The following is a 20,398-nucleotide window of genomic DNA, read 5'->3' on the forward strand; positions in this document are numbered from 1 at the left end:
ACAAACCCTCTTAACAGTGTTCCCCTCTGCTGGAGATGTCCAGTGCATTGACCACAGTTCTTCATCCTGCCATCTTTACTCTTTTGGGATAGCTTCTAGATCTTATGGTTTCTTATGATAATCACACCTCTGAAATATTAACTCCTTAGCCCCTCTTCCATTTTATCTTACTTAGCAAAACTCATCTTTCTGGTGCCTGTACTCAAATATCTGAAGATCATTGATAAAATCATACAGTTAGGCTGACTGGTTTCCTGTTCTCAAACATCAGATGGACTCAACAGGGAAAATGCTACATTGAAATAAGCACAATTTCCTTCTTTTCTACTCTCTCAAGATTACTGTTTCATCTCTTTGCCTCATTCCTCAAATTTCCTACCTCCTTTTCCAGGTCCATTTTCATCTGGTGACCTTGCCTAATTCTTCCCTGAGAGATTTAAAGCCTTCAGTTGCACCGACATGTTTCATCTTTCTCCCACTAAATCTGCAAACCCATCTGCTCCTGCAAGCTCTGGAGAAGCTGTCTCCTCTTCTCTCAAGAGTGTCTGACTCTGAATCTCTACTCCTTTTATGTTCTCAAAGTGTCTCCTTCTCAACTGGGTCATCTCCCAACAGCTTACAAATATGTCTAATATCTCCCATCTCCCTCGACAAGACAAGACCAACATCTGTATTCATTTTATAGTCTGTATAATACACAACCACAAACTTAGTCCTTAAAACAACCCAGATTTATTGCATCACAGTTTCTGTGGGTCAGAAGTCCAGCAAGTTTTCGCTGGGTTCTCTGCCCAGGGTCTCACCAGGCTGAGAGCAAGATGCTGGCCAAGGCTGTGATCTCCTCTGAGGCTCAGGTTCCTCTCCAAGCTCACTAGGTGGTGGCAGAACTCAGCTTCTCTGTCCAGATCCTCTCCCTAGATTAGTGTTAGTTCATCTGGTCTTGTGGCTTTAAATGCCATTTAGATACTGAAAGACTCACCACATTATTTGTAGCCCAAACCTCTCCCCCAGGCTCCAGACTCATTTATGTGGAGACTTAACGTGATAGCTCCATCCAGCTTTCTCATTGGCATCTCTAACTAAACATGTCCTACAGCCAACTCCGGATTTCCTGCTCCTAAACCTGTTCTTCCTCTGAGTGGCCGCACCATCCCCCACCCAGTCAGAGCACCAGGAACCTGGAGTTTTCCCTGATTCCCGTCTTTTCCTCACTTCTCATATGCAGCCTGTCAGGGTCTGTCATTATACCGCTACATTACACACATCTGCAGCAGCACCGTCTGCGCCCTAGTCCTGGCCTCCATCACCTGCCTGGACCACTGCTCCAGTCTCCTTACTTCCTACTTCCATTCCAGACACTCTTCAGTCAATTCTCCATACGGCCCAAAGTCATCCTTTAAAAGAACAGATGAGGTAATATAACTTTCCTGCTTAAATCAAGTGAATAATTTCCCAATGCACTTCAAATAAAATTCATTTTCCTCTCTGGCCTATGAAGTCTGTGTAATTTGACCATTGCCTTTTTTCAAGCTCTCAAAAATGTCCCATCCTGCCCATCCCTCTGACCCAAGGATCTCTACTTCTCATCCTGGTGGGTTCTCTCTTTCTTTCAGCTGTCACTTAGCACCTTCGCAGAGAGCCCTTCACTCACCACTGAATCTAAAGGCTTCCCTCCCATTGTTCCCTCATCTCCTTTAGTGCGCTGAGCACAAACAGATCGATGTGTGTACTTGTTTATTGTCCATCTGCCCCACCAGCCCACGGACTGTTTCACCTTGGCACGGATGGTGAACCTGTGGAGAAGGGGACCTATTCTAGCTGTGGGGCTGGGCTGACAGCTAACCAGCCAGGCTCCTAGAAGCCTCCCAAGTAGCAGCAGAACACTGCATGCTGCACAGATGAATTATTCAGGATGTGACGTCAGGGCTGGTGGCTAGATTTTTTTTTTAAATATCATTTAAAAAATTTACACATAGTAAAATGCATACATCCTAAGTGTACAATTAAATGAGTTTTGGTAACACTCTGATCAAGATATACAACACTTCTATCAATCACCTACCCACGCCCCTCAAATTCCTACTTGCCCTCTTCCAGTCAATCCCTAAACCCCATAGGCAACCACTGTTGGTAGCTGGATTTTTATTCCTTGTTCAGGCAAGGGCAATGAGTGTTTCTATAATATTCCAGCCAATTCACATATCTTGACACCACTTTTTTTTTAACCAATGAGACCCATTTCTAATATTCAGTGTTCTAACTGGCACAGCTTCCGGGTTGATGGGAAATAAAATAAACTGAAGCTCTGGTAGCGGCCAGGACTGGAGAACAGCCCTTCTGGCTAAATGAGGGCTGATAACTTCCATCCTCTTCCCTCTCAGTGTGAATTCCCAGTCAGAGCAACTGTCTGCTCCCTGGAGCAGAGCTTAAACTAACGCACATCTAACATCACACTGTTTATGCTCAAATTCAGATACTACAGCAAAGTGGAACCAGTGGAACAGGCTAAGCAAAAGGGACCTTGGGGAGCTGGATGGTGGACCTGGAAAGGCAGCCAGTGGACCCAGGGCTGCTGAAACAGTGGGTCTGGTTGATGTGTCCTCCAGGGCACATGCCGAGCCCAGCAGACATAGATCGTATCAGAACACAGTCTTCTCTGAAGACCGGCCACTTAGTTTGAGTCACCCCGGCCTCCCCTCGCCTTCCACGATGCAGGCTGGTACCTGGGGCTCCTTTGGGATGCAAAAGGAGAAACAGCCATCCTCTTCTCTCTCTTTGCGGCTCCCAGATTTTCCACCTGGGACTCAGGGAGTCCTGCTCCTGGGTTCGACCCCCCTGGCTCTCCTTCCTCGAATCCCTCTCTGGGACACCCTGGGGGCTAGGAAGCTGGGCTTCAACTCCCTACAACTGTCCCTTCCCACCCCCATCCTTTCCCTGAGCACAGAGTACAGCACCCAGTGAACCCTCAAAAAATATTCCTTGATGGAAAATTTTTTTCCTGGTTCTCACTGGCATGATCCTTTTACTGCATTTGTGATGTGGGCAGAAATTAGGAATCCCTTGTTTCAGATGAGGACAGGGCTCTATGTGCTTCCCTCTCTTCACACCAACACACACCCCCGCTCTGGGCCTGTTTGCTGAATAGCACGGGGGGCAGCCAAACCTCAGTTTCCTTATCTGTAAACTGAGGCATTGTGTCTGATGCTCTCCACTTGCCAGAACAGGCCCACTCTTTACTTCTCTCCATTCTGCACTGGTCAACGGAGGCTGACCTTTCCCAAGTCCGCAGCTCTCATCAGCATCCCTGGCTCCCCAGGTGATAAAGCTTCCTGTGCTGCTGCCCCCGAGTACCACACTGGCCTTTCCTTGCTCCTTTAACTCTGTAATTCCCACCACTTTGTAATAATCCCTTCATCAAACCCTTTTCAATTACCCCTTTAAATGTGCCATCTGTTTCCATCCAGCGCCCTGACTGCTACAATAATTGGTACCAGAATAGCCCTGGGAAACAGATTCTTGGCTGGGATTCTGGGGTTGGGTTGCTCACACATCTTGATTAGTGTGGGAATAATCTCCTCGTCAGGGGGGAACGGACAGTGGTAATCCCTGCAGGCAGTGGCATCACAGTTACTGACTTTATGGCCAGTGGTGGCATGAGAGGGACTGGTAAGATGTGGGGAGATCAAGTAGCTAAGACACTTAGTCACTATGGTGACACTGGTGATTCCAAAGACTGGAGTGGCCTTCTGACTCTGATCGCCCTCGAAAACATATGCAAAGAAAAAAAAAAAAACAGACTGAGAGCCTTGAGCTGGGCTATATGGGATATAATTCTCATTATGGGCCTAGAGGCAATGAGAGGTGATGGAGTGTCCTGGGGAAAATCAGCATCCGTCTCCTGTGAGGAAATTACCCCAAGCGAAGTCACTGAAGGATTTTTATGCTAAGAAGTCTGGTTTTCTCAGACTGAAGGCAGGGGAATGCTGCCTTCACCAACAAGGAAGATTCAGGGGTTTTGGGGGGGTTCCAAGTTCTATCCAAATGTCCTCAGCCCTTGCCTTGGCATCCCATTCCTTTCTAACCAGTGCCCTCCCGTTAGTGTGAAAGACTTGGTGGGGTGGCACCTTTAACTGGCTCTGCAACCCTGGGACCCTGACAGTCAAGGCCTGAGCTTGGTCCTCTTCTATATCTGCTCTGTGGCTACCAGAGATCAAAGATTCCTTCAGAGCCATTCTAGAGGCTTCCTGAATGTCCACCCTTGAGTCAAGTCATGAGTTCAAGGATTTCAGTTAGTTCTTAGCTAGAGTGAACCCAGTGAGACCTCAGACTGATCCTGTGTCTATAAATTAATTGGCAGAATCCTGCCACTGATTTCCTGACTCAGGGAGTAAAAGCTCTTAGGGGTGAAAGGACCAAATGGAAGCCCCTGAACTGCAACATCCCCACCAGCAAAATAGTAAACCAAAGGCAACAGTACACCCCTAAGGAAATTCCAGAAATTACTGTCACCATCAAAGATCTGAAATATGTAGATGTGGTCATTCCTATCAAGGGTCTCACCTTTTTGGCTGGTGCAAAAACCAGCTGAATCTTGAGGAATGACTATAGATTACTGTATTAATTATAGATTACTCTAATTACTATAGTTAATTAGGTGGGATGCCGATTGTAACTGTGGTTCTAGACATGAAACTTTTACTAGAACAAATCAACACAGCTCCTGGCCTTGTGTACATCTTTGACCCCCAAATGCTTTCTTTTCTAGTCCACTAAGTGAAGATCAGCAGAAACAGTTTGCCTTTGTGTAGCAGGGACAACAGTACGTCTTCACTTTACTAGCTCAGGGCTTTGTTTGCGCTCATGATTTTTGTCCTAATATTATGCTGGTCCATTTTATTGATGACAGCATGGTAGTTGGGCCTACTGAGCAAGAAATTGCAAGCACTCTACATTCTTAGTAGAATGTATGTATGCCAACGGAAGGGTGAGAAATCCCACAAAAATTGAGGGGAATAGCTTGTCAGTGAAGTTTCTAGTCTATCCAGCAGTCTGGGGCACGTCAGGACATCTCCTCCAAAATGAGAGACAAGTTACTGAACCTTGTACTGCCCACTACAAAAAAGAGGCAAAATGTTTGATGGGACCCTGGATTTTTGAGGCCATATATACTACATTTGGTCATGCTGTTCTACCCACTTACTGGAAAACCCCATCATACCGCAAGTTTCAAGTGAGGCCTGCAGCAAGATGAGACTCTGCAGCAGATCCAGACTGCAGAGCAAGCTGCCCTGTCACATGAGCTTTAGGATTTGGATGTGACTATGGCAGAAAAAGATGCCGTATGAACAAGCTCCAATAGGAGAGCTGCAGTACAGTTACAGACCCTCAGGGTTTTGGATTAATTCATGTCCTTTTCTGCCAATAACAATTCTCCATTTAAAAACAGCTCCTGGCTCACAGCTGGGCACGGTGGAGACTGAATGCCTGACTGTGAGACACCAAGTGACCCATGCAACTGGAACTGGGTATTATCTGATCCATCTAATCATAAAATTGGACATGCATGGCAACATTCTATTATTAAATAATATATATGAGATCAGGTCTGAGCAAGTCCAGAAGGCACAAAGAAATTGCATGAACAGGTGGCTCAAATTCCCATGGTAGGTACTCTTACTGCTTCACTGCTTCTCTCTCAGCCCACAGTTGGGAATGTTGCTATGACCAGTTATCATGGAGGAAAAAGCACAGACATGAATTTTAAATGAATCTGCATGGTGTATTAGCGCCAGTCACAAATGGATAACTGTAGCATTAAAGCCACATGCAGAGGGTCTGTAAAAGACAATGATGAAGAGATATCCTCTGTAGGCAGAACTTCTCGTTATACTGATGGTCCATTTTCAGAGGAAGGAGAAATGACCGGAGGTACAGTTCTACTCTGATTCATGAGCAGTGGCTAACAAGTTGACTTGAAAATAAAACTTGAAAATAAAAAGATTGAGAGACTGGTGATGAAGAAGTCTAAGGGAAAGCTATATGGATGAACTGCTTGAAATGGGCACAGGTGGTGAAGCTATTTTTGTCCCACGCAAACGCCCTGAAAGGGCCTCCACTGTGATGGAGGGTCTCAGTGATCAGGTGGACACAATGACCTATTCTGTTGATGTCAACTTCTTTCCCTGGCAACCCTGATTCTTGCTCAATGGGCCCAAATACAGATGGCTGTGTGGCAAGGATAGGGGGTGTGCATAGTGTGGTAGATGAATAATGACCTCCCAAAGATGTCTTTGTCCTAATCTTTGGGACCTGTGGGTATGTTATATTTTTTATGGCAAAGGGTAAATTAAGGTAGCAGATAGAATTCAGGTTGCCAATCAGCTGAATTATCTGGGTGGGCCCAGTGTAATCACAAGCATCTTTAAATGTGAAAGCAGGAGGGAGAGTTAGTGTCATGCTGGTGTGATGTGAGAAAGATTCTATTGGTCACGACTGTTTTGAAGATGGAAAGAGGGAGCAAGCCAAGGAATGCAGGCAGCCTCTAGAAGCTGGAAAAGGCAAGAAAACGGATTCTCTTCTGGAAACTCCAGAAAGGACTGCAGTCTTGTGGCAGCTTGAGTTTAGCCCAGTTAGACTCATTTCAGGCTTCTGACCTCCCGAACTATAAGATAATAAATTTGTGTGATTTTAAGCCACTAGGTTTGTGGTAAATCCAATACAGCGGCCACACCAAACAAATACACAGACTCCACACATCTGATCAGGGAGTTGGCACTGCTGAGTGCCCGAGCTGCCAGCAGCAAAGACAAAGCTGAGTTTCCTACATGACACCATTCCCCCAGGGAATGGTTCTCTAAGTGTGAACCAGGAACCCCTACTGGTTCCCAAGACTTTTTCAGGGGTTCTAGGAGGTCAAACTTGTTTTATTAATACTAAGACAGTATGTGCCTTTTTCATTGTCATTCTTTTATGAGTGCTTTGTGGAATTTTTCAGAGCCTTCACGACGTGTATACAACATATTGAATGCTGAGGCAGACCCGAGAATCTAGCTGTCTTTTATTAAGCTAGACTCTAAAGAGACTTGCAAAAATGTCAAATAATGCCACTCTTCTCACAATTTTTGTTTTGAAAAGGTTATTTTTCATCAAAATATTATATTTAGATTATTTGTAATGGGCTTATTAGTTTTAAATACATACATACATAGCTTAAAACTTCAATTTCTAATCCAGTAAAATAGATATAACCTACATTCACAAAAACACTTTGCAATTTTTAAGAGTATAATTTTTCAGTAATTCTTAAAAGTATAAAAATATTTTTTTCAAGAGTGTAAAGGGATCCTATAAATAAATAAATAAACCCAATTACCTCCCCCTTCAAAAAAAAAAAAAAAAAAAGAGTGTAAAGGGATCCTGAGCACAAAACACTTGAGAAGGACAGCCTTAGGGGGACCAGCCAGCTGCCTATTGGCAGGTTGATTGCTTTGTCCCCTTCCTTCAAAAAGGGGACAGTTATCTATTACCTCATGGTAATGACTATATGTTCCTGCTATGGACTTGCTTTCCCTGTCTGCAATGCTTCTGGCAGCCCCGTCACTTCTGGACTTGTTCGTTCATCACTGTGCTATCCGATACATTGCCTGTCTTCATTTTATAGTGAAAGTGCACAGCAATGGTCTTGCCCATGCAATGCACTAGACGTACAATGTGCCCCATCATTCAGAAGCAGCTGACTGCAGACAGAAACCAGCTGGGAGCTGGAAGACAGCAATCTGCGAGATCAGGCTATTGACCCGTAGGACGCAGTAGAAGTTTGAAATCAAGCGGCTGATATATGGCTCCACCTCTCACACAGCCAGAATCCAGAGGCCCAGGGACCCAGAGGTGGAAATGAGGGTGGCTCCTCTCACTGTTATTCCAAATAATCTCCTGGAGGAATTTTTGCCTTCCATCCCCTCACCTTTGTGTTCAGTGGGTCTGGAGTCCTTAGTGCCCAAGGGAGGAATACCTCCTCCAGGGAACACAGATGTGGCTCCTTTAAATTGAAATAGAGCCTTCTTTCTGGTCATCCTGAGCTCTGTATGGTGCTTAACCAGAAGGCAGAGAGGGAATTAATGGTACCAGAGAGACCAATGGATCCAGAAAGTGGAGGGTGAGCAGGAAGGCCACGTCTGGAATCCGAAGGATTGCCTAGGTGCCTCTCGGATCTCACATGTCCAATAATGACTGTAAGTGGAAAACTTGGCAACCTGACAAACCAAAGATCAATAAGAACCTGAACTGCATAGGAATATAGACTTAGGACGCGCACACACGCATGTGCGCGCGCACATACCCGGTAAAGAGCCCGATCAGCCAAAGGCCGGTAGCTAGTAAGAGGAATGTGCAAGGGATGGAAGGAGGAAGGCATGCCTGCTAACTCAGGCCTTGGGACCAGATACAGCAGGGGCGCTGAAGCAGGTTTCTGCATTATCCCCTCTCCTGTCTTGTTCAAAGACCCTTGATGATGACTGTTGGGCTCCACGTGAGTATGACTGAAGGATGTCAAGGACATGGTGGGTATGACAAGGATATTGTGGTTGATGAGACTGTGGTTTCCCTGTTAGGGATGAGCTTTTTTTAACCCCTTAATTTCTGAAGACTTGAGGTGAAATTCACATAACATAAAACAAACCATTTTAAAGTGAACAATCAATGGCACTTAGTAGCTTCGAGATGCTGTTCAACCATCACCGTGATCTATTTCCAAAGCCTTTTCATTACCTCAGACAGAAATTTTGTAACCTTTAAGCAATAGGGATGTGAGTTCTTCATCTGAAGGACAAGAGTGGGTGGTGGGGGAGGGGGCAAAAGGAACGGCTCCGCTGGGATATCCCATCTCCCTTCTAAACCCACTCTCACCTTGCTCCATTACTGGAAAGCTGGCCTGTGTGGACTGCGCTCAGTGAAGTCACTCAGGTGCCTTCCCTTTTGGTTTTCAGGTGGGTTTGACCAAAGGGAGGCACCAGCAGGGTCCAAGTCAGAATCTCCATCCCCTGGCTCCCTGCCTGGTGGCTGCAGCTCCAGCAGGGTGGCCTCCTCTTCCACAGGAACAGCTCCCTCCTCTTGCCCTTCAGGTCTAGGTTTGCTTCAGGTCTAGGTCATAATGGCTTCCTGAAGTGTGAGCATTCCTGGTAGGTTCCCTTAACCCTGCCCACACTGCAAAGACCCCCTTAATGAAAGCACTTCAGTAACCCTTTGAGCATACCATGTTTCTTGCAGGGACACCGATACAGGAGTAGATGGTGTGGTCCCTCCCCATGGTCTTTTTGGCATTGGCCACTTTGGGTTTTGTGGGTGAAACCAGCTCCATTCACAGGTCCTGGTCTGCACAAAGGAGCTGCTCTCCTCAACAGCCCAGGTGCCAAAGGTGCCTGGGGTGTATGCCAAGGCCCCACTGCCCTCTGGTGGTCAGATCCTGAAAATGCACCTTAGGGATCCAACCTCAGTTGAACTAAACCCACAGGACACTGTGCTGAGCCCATTACACACCCGAATACATTTCAGCCAGGGGTTGTTGTCCCCACTTTACAAGGGAGAGTCTCCCCATTGCCCTTAGTACAAACCAAAATTTGACCGCGGGCTGCAAGGTCCCATCTTCACTTCCCCTCCTATCACTCTGGCTCAGCTCCCAGCCCTTCCGCAGATCCCAGGGTTCTCCCAGGTGCAGCTCTCAATTAAAATATCTGGAAACTCTGAAACCTCAGCTCATTCTATAGTCCTCTTCTAGAATATCACTTAGGAAAGTCCTCCTCGCCATCCCCTCTCTTCCCTCACGGTCACTCACACACACACAGGGTTTTCCTGGTGTGACTGATTAATGCTGCTCTTCCCCAGGGGCTGAAGGAACATCGTGCTTTGCTCACGTGCTTTGCTGGTGCCTGGCCCATGGCAATAACCATACCAGCTCCTGACGTGGACTAAGTGTTTCTCTGTGCCAGCCACTGAGCTAAGTCCTTCAGGCCCCTGGGTCACCCTTCTCCCCAAAGTCCCTGGTCCCCAGGAAGCAGCCCTCGACCCTATCAAAAATTCACATGGATTTATTAGAATATGAAAAAGATTCGGTTTCTTCTGTACAGGCGGCAGAGCAGCAGTAGCTGTGGTGGCTTTGAACATGGTTGTCAACGTCACCCTTGCATGGTGACTCCTGCCCAAAACAGCACTTACATGGAGAGGAGTGGGGGACAGATGAGTGCCCACTGCCCAGTCCACTGGGAAGGGGAACACTCTGACTATTGCACAACCTTGGGGAAGGGCGTACCCTAGGGAGGAGGACAGACACCAGCAGGCCTGGGCCTGGCCCATGGTGGCAGTGGGGGTAGGAGTGTGTGCCTGTGAGCAAAGGCCTCTGGGGGCCCAGGACCTGCCCACCCACCAGCCCTGGCAGGTGGGAGATGCTCAGGGGAGGCCTCCTCCCCTGAGGACTCAGCTCCACAGAAAGCTGGGTACAGTGCTTGTAAGAGAGGTTCCAGGAGCCAGTAGGGGCAGGGGGAGTGATGAAAGAAGAGAGACCAACAGGAACTGAGTCAGGCCCAAGAAAAAGGAGGTGCCAAGAGGCCCAGCATCTGTGAATTAGAGAAAAACTGATTAGGGTTTGGGGAAGGGGGGTCACTTCTGAAATCAGAACCTTGGGGCCATGGTTAAGAGCCCAGGAGATGGAGGACTGATTTGGGATAAAGTGTTGGGCAGACAGGCACAAATGAGGACAGGTAATTCTCTGGAGTATCATGGCCAGACCTCTGTTCAGAAAGAGGTTTTCAAAATGTTTTAAAAACAGGAATGCCCTCTGTGCAAATAGAATCATACATGGAAGTGTGAACAAACAAAACAGATAAAAAGGCAGCACTTTCTGGAACCCCTGACAGCAGCCCCTGAAGGGCCCAGTGGTCCCCGCTGGAGCAGTCTGGAAAGCTGAGTCATACCATCATCCAAAGGGCCCCAGCTCCAGACAGAGAAGCTCAGAGATGCCCTCAGCCTGCAGCTCTGAGTAAGGGCAGGTCAGGTGGCTGGCCAGGGTGACAGTGCCAGCAGGGGGAGGGTGGGACTGCCATGGGTCACCAATTCCTCCCCCAGTCAGATGCCTGGTCCGCTAGTCTTCCCCCTGTTAACGGAGGGCCTGGCCTACGCCAAAGGACTCCTTGGCTCCTTCCCTTCCCAGGAGGGACCAAGGCCGAGCCAGAGGCTCTTTGGTTAGAAACTAAGATCGATCTGAATGTGGAGGGTGACAGAATGGGAGGGGGTCCTCTGGGGTCTGGGAAACTCAGAGACCTTGGTCCAGGTGTGGGAGAGCCTAGACTGAGAAGGGGCAGGGTTTGCCTCACAGCCCAGCAGGTCTGCCAAATGGATTGGGAAGGCAGTTCTGGTGGGAGGGAGGACGCTTCCCGGGAGGCAGGGGGAGCCGTGCTGCGGTGGGGCTGTGGGCCCAGCTGCCATGCGTGGGGGAGGGGCGGGGCCAATCCAGGTCGGGAAGGACGAGGGGAGCCCCCCCAGCAGCCCCTGCTCTGGTAGGAGAGTCTGTGGTGAGACGGGCACTGCCCGCTGGCCCCAGTGCTACTGGCCCTTGGGGATGAAAGGCTCTCCCTCCCCAGGCTCAGGGTGGGGGCCTGGGTCACTGAGGCAGCGCTGTATCCTCTGGGAACTGGGGCTGTCACTTGGTGCAGGAGTGAAGACGTCGTCGGTGCCCGGGGATGAGGGCTCCTTGGTCCGCATCACGATGCCCCCATCGTCATCATCGTCCTCAGTCATCCTCGCTGGATCCCGGCTCAGCCCCAAGACCTTGCCCTTCAGATCCTCGTTCACCAGGTCCACAGACTCAGGCGACTGTGGGGAGGCTGGGTCGATGGTGATCACAGGCAAGTCGGCCTTTGGCTCATAGGCTAGCGGGTCTGGGGATCAAGAGCAAGATACAAGCTGGCTTTTGCCCCAGAGCCCTGCCCAGCGTGCGCCCCACCTCAGCCCATGCCAGCAACTCCTAGAGAACTTTCCTATGACAGTACCAATCCTGGTACATTCAAATCACTCCACGTGGGCCTTTATGAGCCCTCATCAGAAGTCAGGTAGGTTCTCTTCCTCTCGGACTGGGTTCTCAAAGGTAGGATCGTGTTCCCCTCCTCAGACCTGGGGTTCCCATAGGAGTCCCTCCTCAGACCAAGAATTCAGGCTCCCTCCTGAGTCACCCTGTCCTGGGAGAAGGCCTGCCCTTGTTTCCCCCTCATGTTGGAAATCCCAAAGGTGCAGCGGCCTCCCTGCCAGGCACCTCAGCTAGAGCCCCCGTGGAACACTCTGTCCTTGGGGAGGACAGCAGGACCACTCTTCTGCCCCACTGGGTGAACGCCCTCCTCTACCTGATGTAGGAGAAACTTACGGCTTGGGAGGAGGTCAGGGAGGGAGAAGGCATCCTCCCTTCTAGCTCCCTGGGGCCTGTTCCTGTTGGAGCCTCATCCTCAGGCGAAAGGGTCACTGAGCGCCCAGCCTTGAGGTCCCTCACCAGGCACTCTACGCCCTGCCTTACCTGAGCCGATGCGGGCCCGAGACATGGTGGGCGAGTCCAGCTTGTGGGCTGGCACCGTCAAGTAGTTGTTGATCTGCCAGAGAAAGAGCAGACGGGCTGAGCATGGGCAGCTCCTGGACAGTGCCCAAGACCGGTGTCTACACCCTCCTTTGGTGTGCTGCAGTGCCCACTCCCTCTCTGGCAGGTCCTCATCAGGCTCTTTGTCCGCCTGTGCCAGCACTGGAGCCGGGCTGGCACCTCAGGGGTTCTCCAGGGCTTGGCCGAGGCTCTCAGCAAGCTATGCTGTCTCCAGGGCAGCCATGAACACCCCACACTGCCCTGCCTCTCCCACGGTGACACTGCCCTGGCCTCCAGCTCCAGCCCACCCCTGCCCCTGAGGTACAGACCCATGGAGTCCATTGAGGAGAGGACACCTGGGCCCCGGACAGCTCCCAGGGATCTCAAAGCAGCCCAAGACGCTGAACTCAGCTCCTTCAAAACCTGTTCCTCCCTTAGCGTCCCCTATCTCAGCGGCCACTCCCGCTACCCCAATCAGAAGGCTAGACCTGACCCCTGACTCCTTTCCTCTTCTCTTAGCACCCCCTCAAACTGGTGACTGAGTCTTGCTACTTCCACCTCCTAAGTGTCCCTTGAGTCTACCCGCTCCTTTCCATTTCCCCCACCACCGCCCTAATCTGGGCCACCTCCTCCCCTCTCCATGTCACTCCCTTGCTTAGAACCCTTGGCATATAGCCCAAACCCTTACTAATTAACAAGCTTCCTTGAAAGCTGAGGCCCCTCAGTCTGCGGTCAGGAATTATGCACAGCTTCTTCCTTCTGCCTGACCTTCCTCTGCCCACACTCCCTCCCCCTGGCTCTCACTCCTAAGCTTGCCCTGACCACCTCCCTGTTCAAGGTGCGTAGGGCCCCTTGCACTTCCTGTCCTGCACGGGTTACTGCGTGAGAAACTCTGTAAGGGAAGGAAGGACTGAGCTGACTCACCGCGGATTCAGAGGCTACTCTGCTGCCTGGCACTTAGGAACTGCTCCTCAAGTGCTTCCTGAACAAATGAACGAATGCGTGTGTGCTTTGCTTTGTGACAGGTCCCTTTCCCCCCGGGCCTGAGTTTTCTCACTAGAAAATTAAGGATTAGAGCACGTAGATAGACTCTTCTAGTTCAGCTGCCAGAGGATACAAGAGGGGGCCCTGGCCTCTTCGCTGCTCTGAGTGGGGAGGAGGTGGAGGAGGCAGCTTTCTGGAACCTGCCCTGGGTCTTGGCCTTGAAAACAGCAGAGGAGGTCAAAACCCAGCTCAGAGTGGCTCAGTCCCCAAAAGGGCTTGGTAGTGGGGATGCGGGAAGGAGAAGAAGCCAGGTTCCTGGAGAAAGGTGGAAGCCAGCTCCAGTCCCGGACACACCTTCTGCTCCAGTTGCCGGGCCTTCTGTCTGCGGAGCAGCATCTGGTTCCAGGCTTCCTCGTAGGGGTCAGCCACCAGCGTGTGTCTGTTGTAAGACCGCAGCTGTGGGAGGAACTGCTGTCAGGTCCAGAAGCTGGGCCTGGAGGGGCCGGGGTGGCTTGGGGTGTGTGTGGGGCAGGGCTGGAGCAGAAAGGGGGTGGAGGGGCTCCTCTGCTGGGGTGGGGAGTGGGCAGGGAGCAGCCTCACCCGCTGCCTGGTCTTCTGCAAGTTGTTCCTCAGGATTTTGCGGATCTCCTCTTCCTTGTCCTTGGACAGTGCTGGCAGGATGCGCTCAGCAGGCAGGGACTTGGGGTGGATGTTCCTGGAACAACAAGGCACAGATTAGGGCTCCAAGAAAATTCCTAGGACCCTGGAGCCTGCAGGGCTGGGCCAGAAGGGTCCCCTGGGGATGGCTCAGGTGGGTGGGCCAAGGCTCAGGTACTCAGTGTGGCCCTGCAGCTCTCATGCCCGTCCTGATAGGATGACAGAGGGGCTGTGCTCACTGCCACCCCTACACACCACCCACCAAAGTGGTCTGCTCCACATGGGTGCCCAGAGGTCAGTATGTGGCTGCAGAAGCTGCCGGGTTGGCCCCTAGCACTCACTGCATGGAAACAGTGGAGACGGCGGAGGGGATCTTGCCCATGCCCCCACTTTCCACCAGCTCAATAGCCTGCTTCATCTCCATCTTGTGGTAGAAAGCGATGAGCTGGGGCTCCTTGGAGCGCTCGCCAGCTATCAGACACTTCTTCACGTACTTCTTATTAAACCGGTTGAGCCTGGTGGAAGGAGGAAGGAGACGGATGGAGCCAGCCTCTAGGGGTGCGGTGATGCCCAGGCCCCGGAAGACCCTTACCTGCCCCTCCCCGCCCTCCTACCCACCAGGCCTGCCACCTACTTGTCCTTCCAATGGTGGTGGCCGTAGTGGCCACAGATGTCTTCAATGCCTGTCAGAAGGTGGTCCAGGAACTGAAACAGGCCCAGGGCCAGGTCAAGCCTCGCTACTGGGCTCCTCCCCTACCAAGACTTCTGCACGGGCCCCCCCATCTTCCAACCCAGGGCAGCTCTGCTCAGCCCAGCCCTGTAGTTCCAAGAGCAGCCAGGAGGTGGCGCCAATACACCACTCATCCTGAACCCCAGTGGACCCTCCGCAGGGCTGGCTGAGCCCCCTCTGAACCCACTTGTGCCCCACACTTGGGACAGGCTCCTGCAGAGGCAGTGGTGGCATGAAGCCCCCTCCTCAGGCTCTTAGCTGTTCATACCAAACCTCCCTATGGTGTACCCTGGTGACCTCAGGAGCCTGAAGGACCACCCAGCACTGGGATGAGAGAGGAAGGGCTGACTGAGGGCACGGGCTCAAGGCCTAGCTGCTCCCCAGCTCCCTGAGCCCCCTCCTGCATTGGAGGGTCCGGGCCCATCTTCCATACCTGCGTGTGGATCTCCTCGTTGATGGAGCGCTTCGTTTCTTGCTTTTTCTTCACAGCCAGCAGATCTACCAGGGGCCGAATGGTCATGCCCTGGGGGGCAGGTGAGTGTCAGGCACTCTAGTTCTGCTACCCTGGCAGGGAGGCCATAGAACCCACTTCCCCCAACCCCCAGGGTCCCTGAGTCTGGGGTGCCCTCTGCTCTGAGGTTTTCAATCTCCCAAGCTCCATGCCAGCACTTATATAAAGGCAGGTCCTTAAGGCCCACATCTTCCTGAAGACACAGCCAGAGGTTTCACAGTCCATCTAGCCAAGTGACACACACAGGTTATCTAGCCCAGGCCAGGGCTTAGAGGGCCCAGGTTCAAGTGTGAGCTCTACCACAGACGTGTTCTGTAACCCCAGGGAAGTCAGGCCTGGCTAGCAGGGAGGACCATCTCCTCTGCCCCCTTGCAGGCCTGCGAGCAAGGACCTAGAAAGAGCAGCAGCAGCTGATTTAACTGCACACTTGCCATGTGCCAAAGCCCCTGTGCTTTACTAGTATTAGCTCTACAACATCCATGACGGCCCTAAGAGGTAGGCCCTTTCACTGTCCCCATTTTACAGATGAGGCAACTGATACATGGAGAGGTTAAGAACTTTCTAAGGTCTCACAGAAGTAATAAAGCTGGATTCAAATCCAGGCAGGGAGGTTCCCTACCTCAATGCTGCCTTATTGAAAGTGGCCTTGGTAAACCATCAGTGTATACAACTGCAAAGTCAAGGTAATAAAATATTTCTGAAGATGGAAGCAGGACAAGATGACAAAAGAGGCAGCCTCCTCTCCTTTTAAATGACAGAAAACAAGTCCAGCCCCAGGAGGTTTCCTCTACCTTGTTTTCTCCCGAGAAGAATGAAGTTTCCCATCTAGGACTTCGCCAGGATTAGTGTCCAGGAAAGATGGAGGGGATGGTAGAGAAACAGAGGCCCACACAGTGTTTCTCACTTGCTCAAGGTCACAGGTCAGGTAAGGAGGAGCAATTTACATCATCCCAGGCTGGGCTTCCTTGGGGCCTCTGAGGGGAGGTGAGGGGTGGGGGTGGGCTCTCAACTAAGCCTGGGTCATTTAAATGCACAGAAATCATGACCAGCAGGCTGGAAGGATTCTTCAGGATCCTCTAGTCCAGTCCCCTCCCTTCACAGATAGAGATCTGAGACCCAGAGATGGGAGGAGAATCTTTCTTGGGGTCACCCTGACGGCAGCAGAGCTTCGTCTGACTCCAGACCGCCTTCTGGAACTGACCTTTCCAGTTCCTCCTGTTGTGTTATAGTGCATTTTACAGATGCAAAAACTAAGATCCTAAGATATTAAATCACTTCCCTAAAGCCCTACAATGAGCGCCCTGGGACTGCTGACTGAACCCACTTCTCTAATGCTGTCTGGGTTCCTAACTAAGCGAGGCAGCATTCTGGTTACTTTACATTCTGATTGGTCACTTTACAATGACTCATTATCATAACTCTCCCTTTACAATGGAGGACACTGAGGCCCAGAAAGGGGCAGTGGCTTGTCGAAGGTTGGTGCAAGTTATCAGTGGAGCTGGGACTAGAACCCGTGGCCCCCTCTCAGGTCACGTGCTTCCTCTTTTCACTGGCAGAGTCAGGGTCCCCAGGCAGGGCTGCTCCACCCTGTCCAGCACCTGCACAAAGACGGTGAAGAAGATGACGGTGATGATGGCCGTGAGGAACAGGTCACACATGGGGAAGTGCTTCTTGTCCAGGAGGTAGCCCAGGGAGAAGGCAATGGCCCCACGCAGGCCCCCGTAGGCGATGATGAATTGGTCCTTGGGGGTCAGCTTCACGATGCGGAACTTGTTGATGAACCAGGTCAGGCCCAGCACACCTGCCAGGGAGGGGATAGAGAAGGGTCAGGCTGTCCCCACCTCTCCTGGCTTCTGCTTCCTCTGTCTGGAGGAAGCCTCCATCAGTAAGCCCACCCAGCGCATTCATTTCTTGGGTCCCTTGGCCCAAGGCGCTCCAAATCCCTCAATCCAAGAGCTAGATGGATCTTTAAGGGGGTCCCCCAACCTGAATGTACTTTAGAGACATCATAGAGGCCTCCAGTGGCAGAAGGTCAGGAGGGGGATGGGAAAAGAGATGAACAGGAGTGGCCACAAACTGATATATTTTAAATATGATGGGTATGTGGGGTCTACTTTTCTACGTGTTTGAGATTTTAGCATGCACGAGATCCTGGGTTCCATCTCCCATACTTCGGCCAAAAAAAAAAAAGCAGAGGTCAGAGTTCAACCCCAATGCATAGAACCAGACTCTCCGGAGGATGAGGCCCAGGATTAAAGGGGTTTTAAGACAGTGCAGCAAGTAAATGTGATGCTCAGGCCTAATCTCAGAGAGGAGGTGAGATCCAGAGGGGAGAAGCCACACAGTCACTGAGGTAACATACGTCTGGAAGGTACAAGCAGAACCCAAGGGCCCAAGGCCTGGGTCTGTGTGTGCACCCTGTGGCTGGCAGCAGAGGTTTGGAGGAGCCGCCACAGCTTGGCAAGTGCTAAAGCCACCGGTGCCACAAAATGGTGCAGAGACACAGACCTGGCTCTGTGGGCCTTAGTCCCCTCCTCAGACACTGACAGGCTTAGAACTGCAGGGTTCCTAAGGCCCCTCCACTGGCACACCACGACAGTCTCCCCAGAGATCCTGGCCGTCTCTCCCCTCAAGGGCCCATCACAGCCTCAGCATTGTGGAGAGCAGGCGTGGGGAAGCCCCCATCCTGCTGTGCTGGGAGCAGCCAGGAGCCACCCCCGGCCCTCCACACAGTGCAGTTCCCCTGACTTGGGCCCGCGACCTCACCTAACACTCGGGCGATGAGGCAGAAGAGTAGGGTGCTGATGACAAAGGTCCAGTTCCAGTGGTGGGAGCCGGCCACCGTGGAGACACCGAGGAAGATGAAGATGAGGGTCTCGCTGACACTGCTCCACATCTTCAGGAAATATTTGATGGTCGTGTGGGACTTGTGGGAGATGTTGGCCTCCACGTAGGGGCGCATCACTACTCCTGAGGCAATGAGTCTGGGGTCATGGAAGAGTGGGGTTTAGGATTCAGAGTTGAGCTGCACCATCCCTGAGCACCTCCATTGCCAGGGAGGCAGACAGGGGCCCATCTCCAGAGCTCCTCCTACAGGTCAGATGCCCCTGCGGGCTTCACACGCCTGTTCTCACTCAATCCTCTCACCCAACCCTGCAGACATGAGTGTATTCTTGCATTTTCCAGACGAGAGATCTGAGACTTGGAGAAATAAAGTTGTCCATCCGCTGTCATACTGTCAGCAAGTGGCAGAGCTAGGACACAAATGAAGGTCTGTCTGCCCAACTCCTAAGCCTGAGTCTCCTCCCAAAGTCACACTGCCTCTCTACCTAACAGGAGTCAAGTCTGTGGCCTCAGGTTTATCCCCTTGAGTGTGAGGTCCCCTTAACATATGGGGGTCCCCATAGGGAGCTCTATTCCAAGCAGCAGCCCAAGCCCTCCTAGCCTGGCACCTACAGCTGGGTTCCACTCCTGCTGGCCCAGCCTCCTCACTGTTACCCCCTAATCCAGCCTCTGTACTTTCAATGTCCTCCCCTACTGGAAACACCTTTGCACCTCACTGCCTCTCCACATTCCCAACTTCAAGACCCCAATGAAACCTCAGGATCTCCAGGACTTCTCATTTCAAGGGAGGCCCCAAGGGAAGCCCCAGGGGAGCCTCCTTGCCTGACTGCTGAGGGGAGCAGTGAGTGTGAGTGCCTGTATCCAGCTACAACCAAGGGGCTCCCATGAAACAAATGAAGGGAAGAATTAGCTGGAGGCTAGGCCTGCAGAGCTCTGTTGTGCTCCTATGAGCCTGGGGAATCCAAGCTGGTGGCCCCCATCGCGCCCGGACTCACGCCATGATGCCCGACAGGTGGAAGAGCTCGGCTGACAGGTAGGCCATGTAGCTGTAGAGGAAGACGAACAGCGGCTCGATGACACGGATGTGGGAGGTGAACCGGGACGTGAAGGCCGCGATGACTCCGTAGACCACGCCCACAAACACCCCGCCCAGGGACACCACAAAGAAGCTCAGGAAGCCGAGGACGATGTCCACGATGCCCACGCGGTCGTAGTTGGCAAACTCCTCAAAGAGGTGATACAGGACCTGGGGAGGGTGTGCAGGCTGTTTGGCAGGAGAGTGGGGCCCTGCTCCATGGCTCCCTGAGGTCCACCCAGGATGAGCCCATCCCCTCCAGTGACCACCGCTACATGATAGTAGAGAAACCCTGGTGCCAAGCCGGTGCTCAAAACCACTGGTCTGGGGGCCAGGGGGTCTTCAGGCCTGCAGCCTGCTCTGTGGTTAAGAACACAGCTCTGTGGCCAAACTGCCTGGGCTTGGATTCTGGCTCTGCCGCTCCCCAGCTGTATACATGGGCAAGTTACTCAAATCTCCCCATGCTTCAGTTTTCCTTTCCATAAAAAGGGGGTAACAGTACCAACCTTACAGGGCTACTGTGAGATTAAATTAGTAATGAAGGTAAAGTGCCTATCCCAGCGTTAGCTCCCACTGCACCAGTTTGTCTCTCGTGTCCCTGTCTGAATTTCGGTTTCTCCTTCAGCACAAAGCAGGGGAAGTTCAGACAATGAAACAGAACAGGACTTCTTAACTGTGGAAACTCTCTGAAAAGACATACAGCCAGGCCAGACCCCACGTAGACTGTCCGGAAGTGGGGCCCAGAAATCTCTGCTCAATAAGCTCCCCAGGTGGTTGCAATGAACCCAGTTCAGACGCTATGGAACTAGAGGCTCTCTACTGCTTCCCCACCTCTGGGACGGGGCAATAAACGGTCATTGTAACACTATCATCAGACATTTAAGTGGCACTCCATACACTGTAAAGCACTTTGATTATGGTTATCCTGCTCGGCATACCACAGCCTCGTGAGGTGGGCGAGCTAAGGATGCTTGCTCCCTTGCTAAA

General features: G+C 51.6%; 1 protein-coding gene across 1 annotated transcript in view; it reads right to left on the reverse strand.

Annotated features, from left to right (window-relative positions):
- Nucleotides 1-10,066: 10,066 nt before the first annotated feature.
- SLC9A1 (solute carrier family 9 member A1) overlaps nt 10,067-20,398 on the reverse strand; it is a 47,179-nt gene continuing 36,847 nt past the window's right edge. The window contains exons 3-12 of the mRNA XM_006173690.3: nt 19,332-19,582; nt 18,259-18,476; nt 17,091-17,293; nt 15,415-15,504; nt 14,886-14,956; nt 14,593-14,766; nt 14,195-14,309; nt 13,949-14,050; nt 12,554-12,626; nt 10,067-11,927 (exon numbers count right to left, since the gene is read on the reverse strand). Coding sequence (XP_006173752.1) covers nt 11,593-11,927; nt 12,554-12,626; nt 13,949-14,050; nt 14,195-14,309; nt 14,593-14,766; nt 14,886-14,956; nt 15,415-15,504; nt 17,091-17,293; nt 18,259-18,476; nt 19,332-19,582 — 1,632 coding nt within the window. The 3' untranslated portion in view covers nt 10,067-11,592. The remainder of the gene's footprint in view (nt 11,928-12,553; nt 12,627-13,948; nt 14,051-14,194; nt 14,310-14,592; nt 14,767-14,885; nt 14,957-15,414; nt 15,505-17,090; nt 17,294-18,258; nt 18,477-19,331; nt 19,583-20,398) is intronic.

The sequence above is a fragment of the Camelus ferus genome, chromosome 13 (genome assembly GCF_009834535.1).
Source record: "Camelus ferus isolate YT-003-E chromosome 13, BCGSAC_Cfer_1.0, whole genome shotgun sequence".
NCBI classification, from domain to species: Eukaryota; Metazoa; Chordata; class Mammalia; order Artiodactyla; family Camelidae; genus Camelus; species Camelus ferus.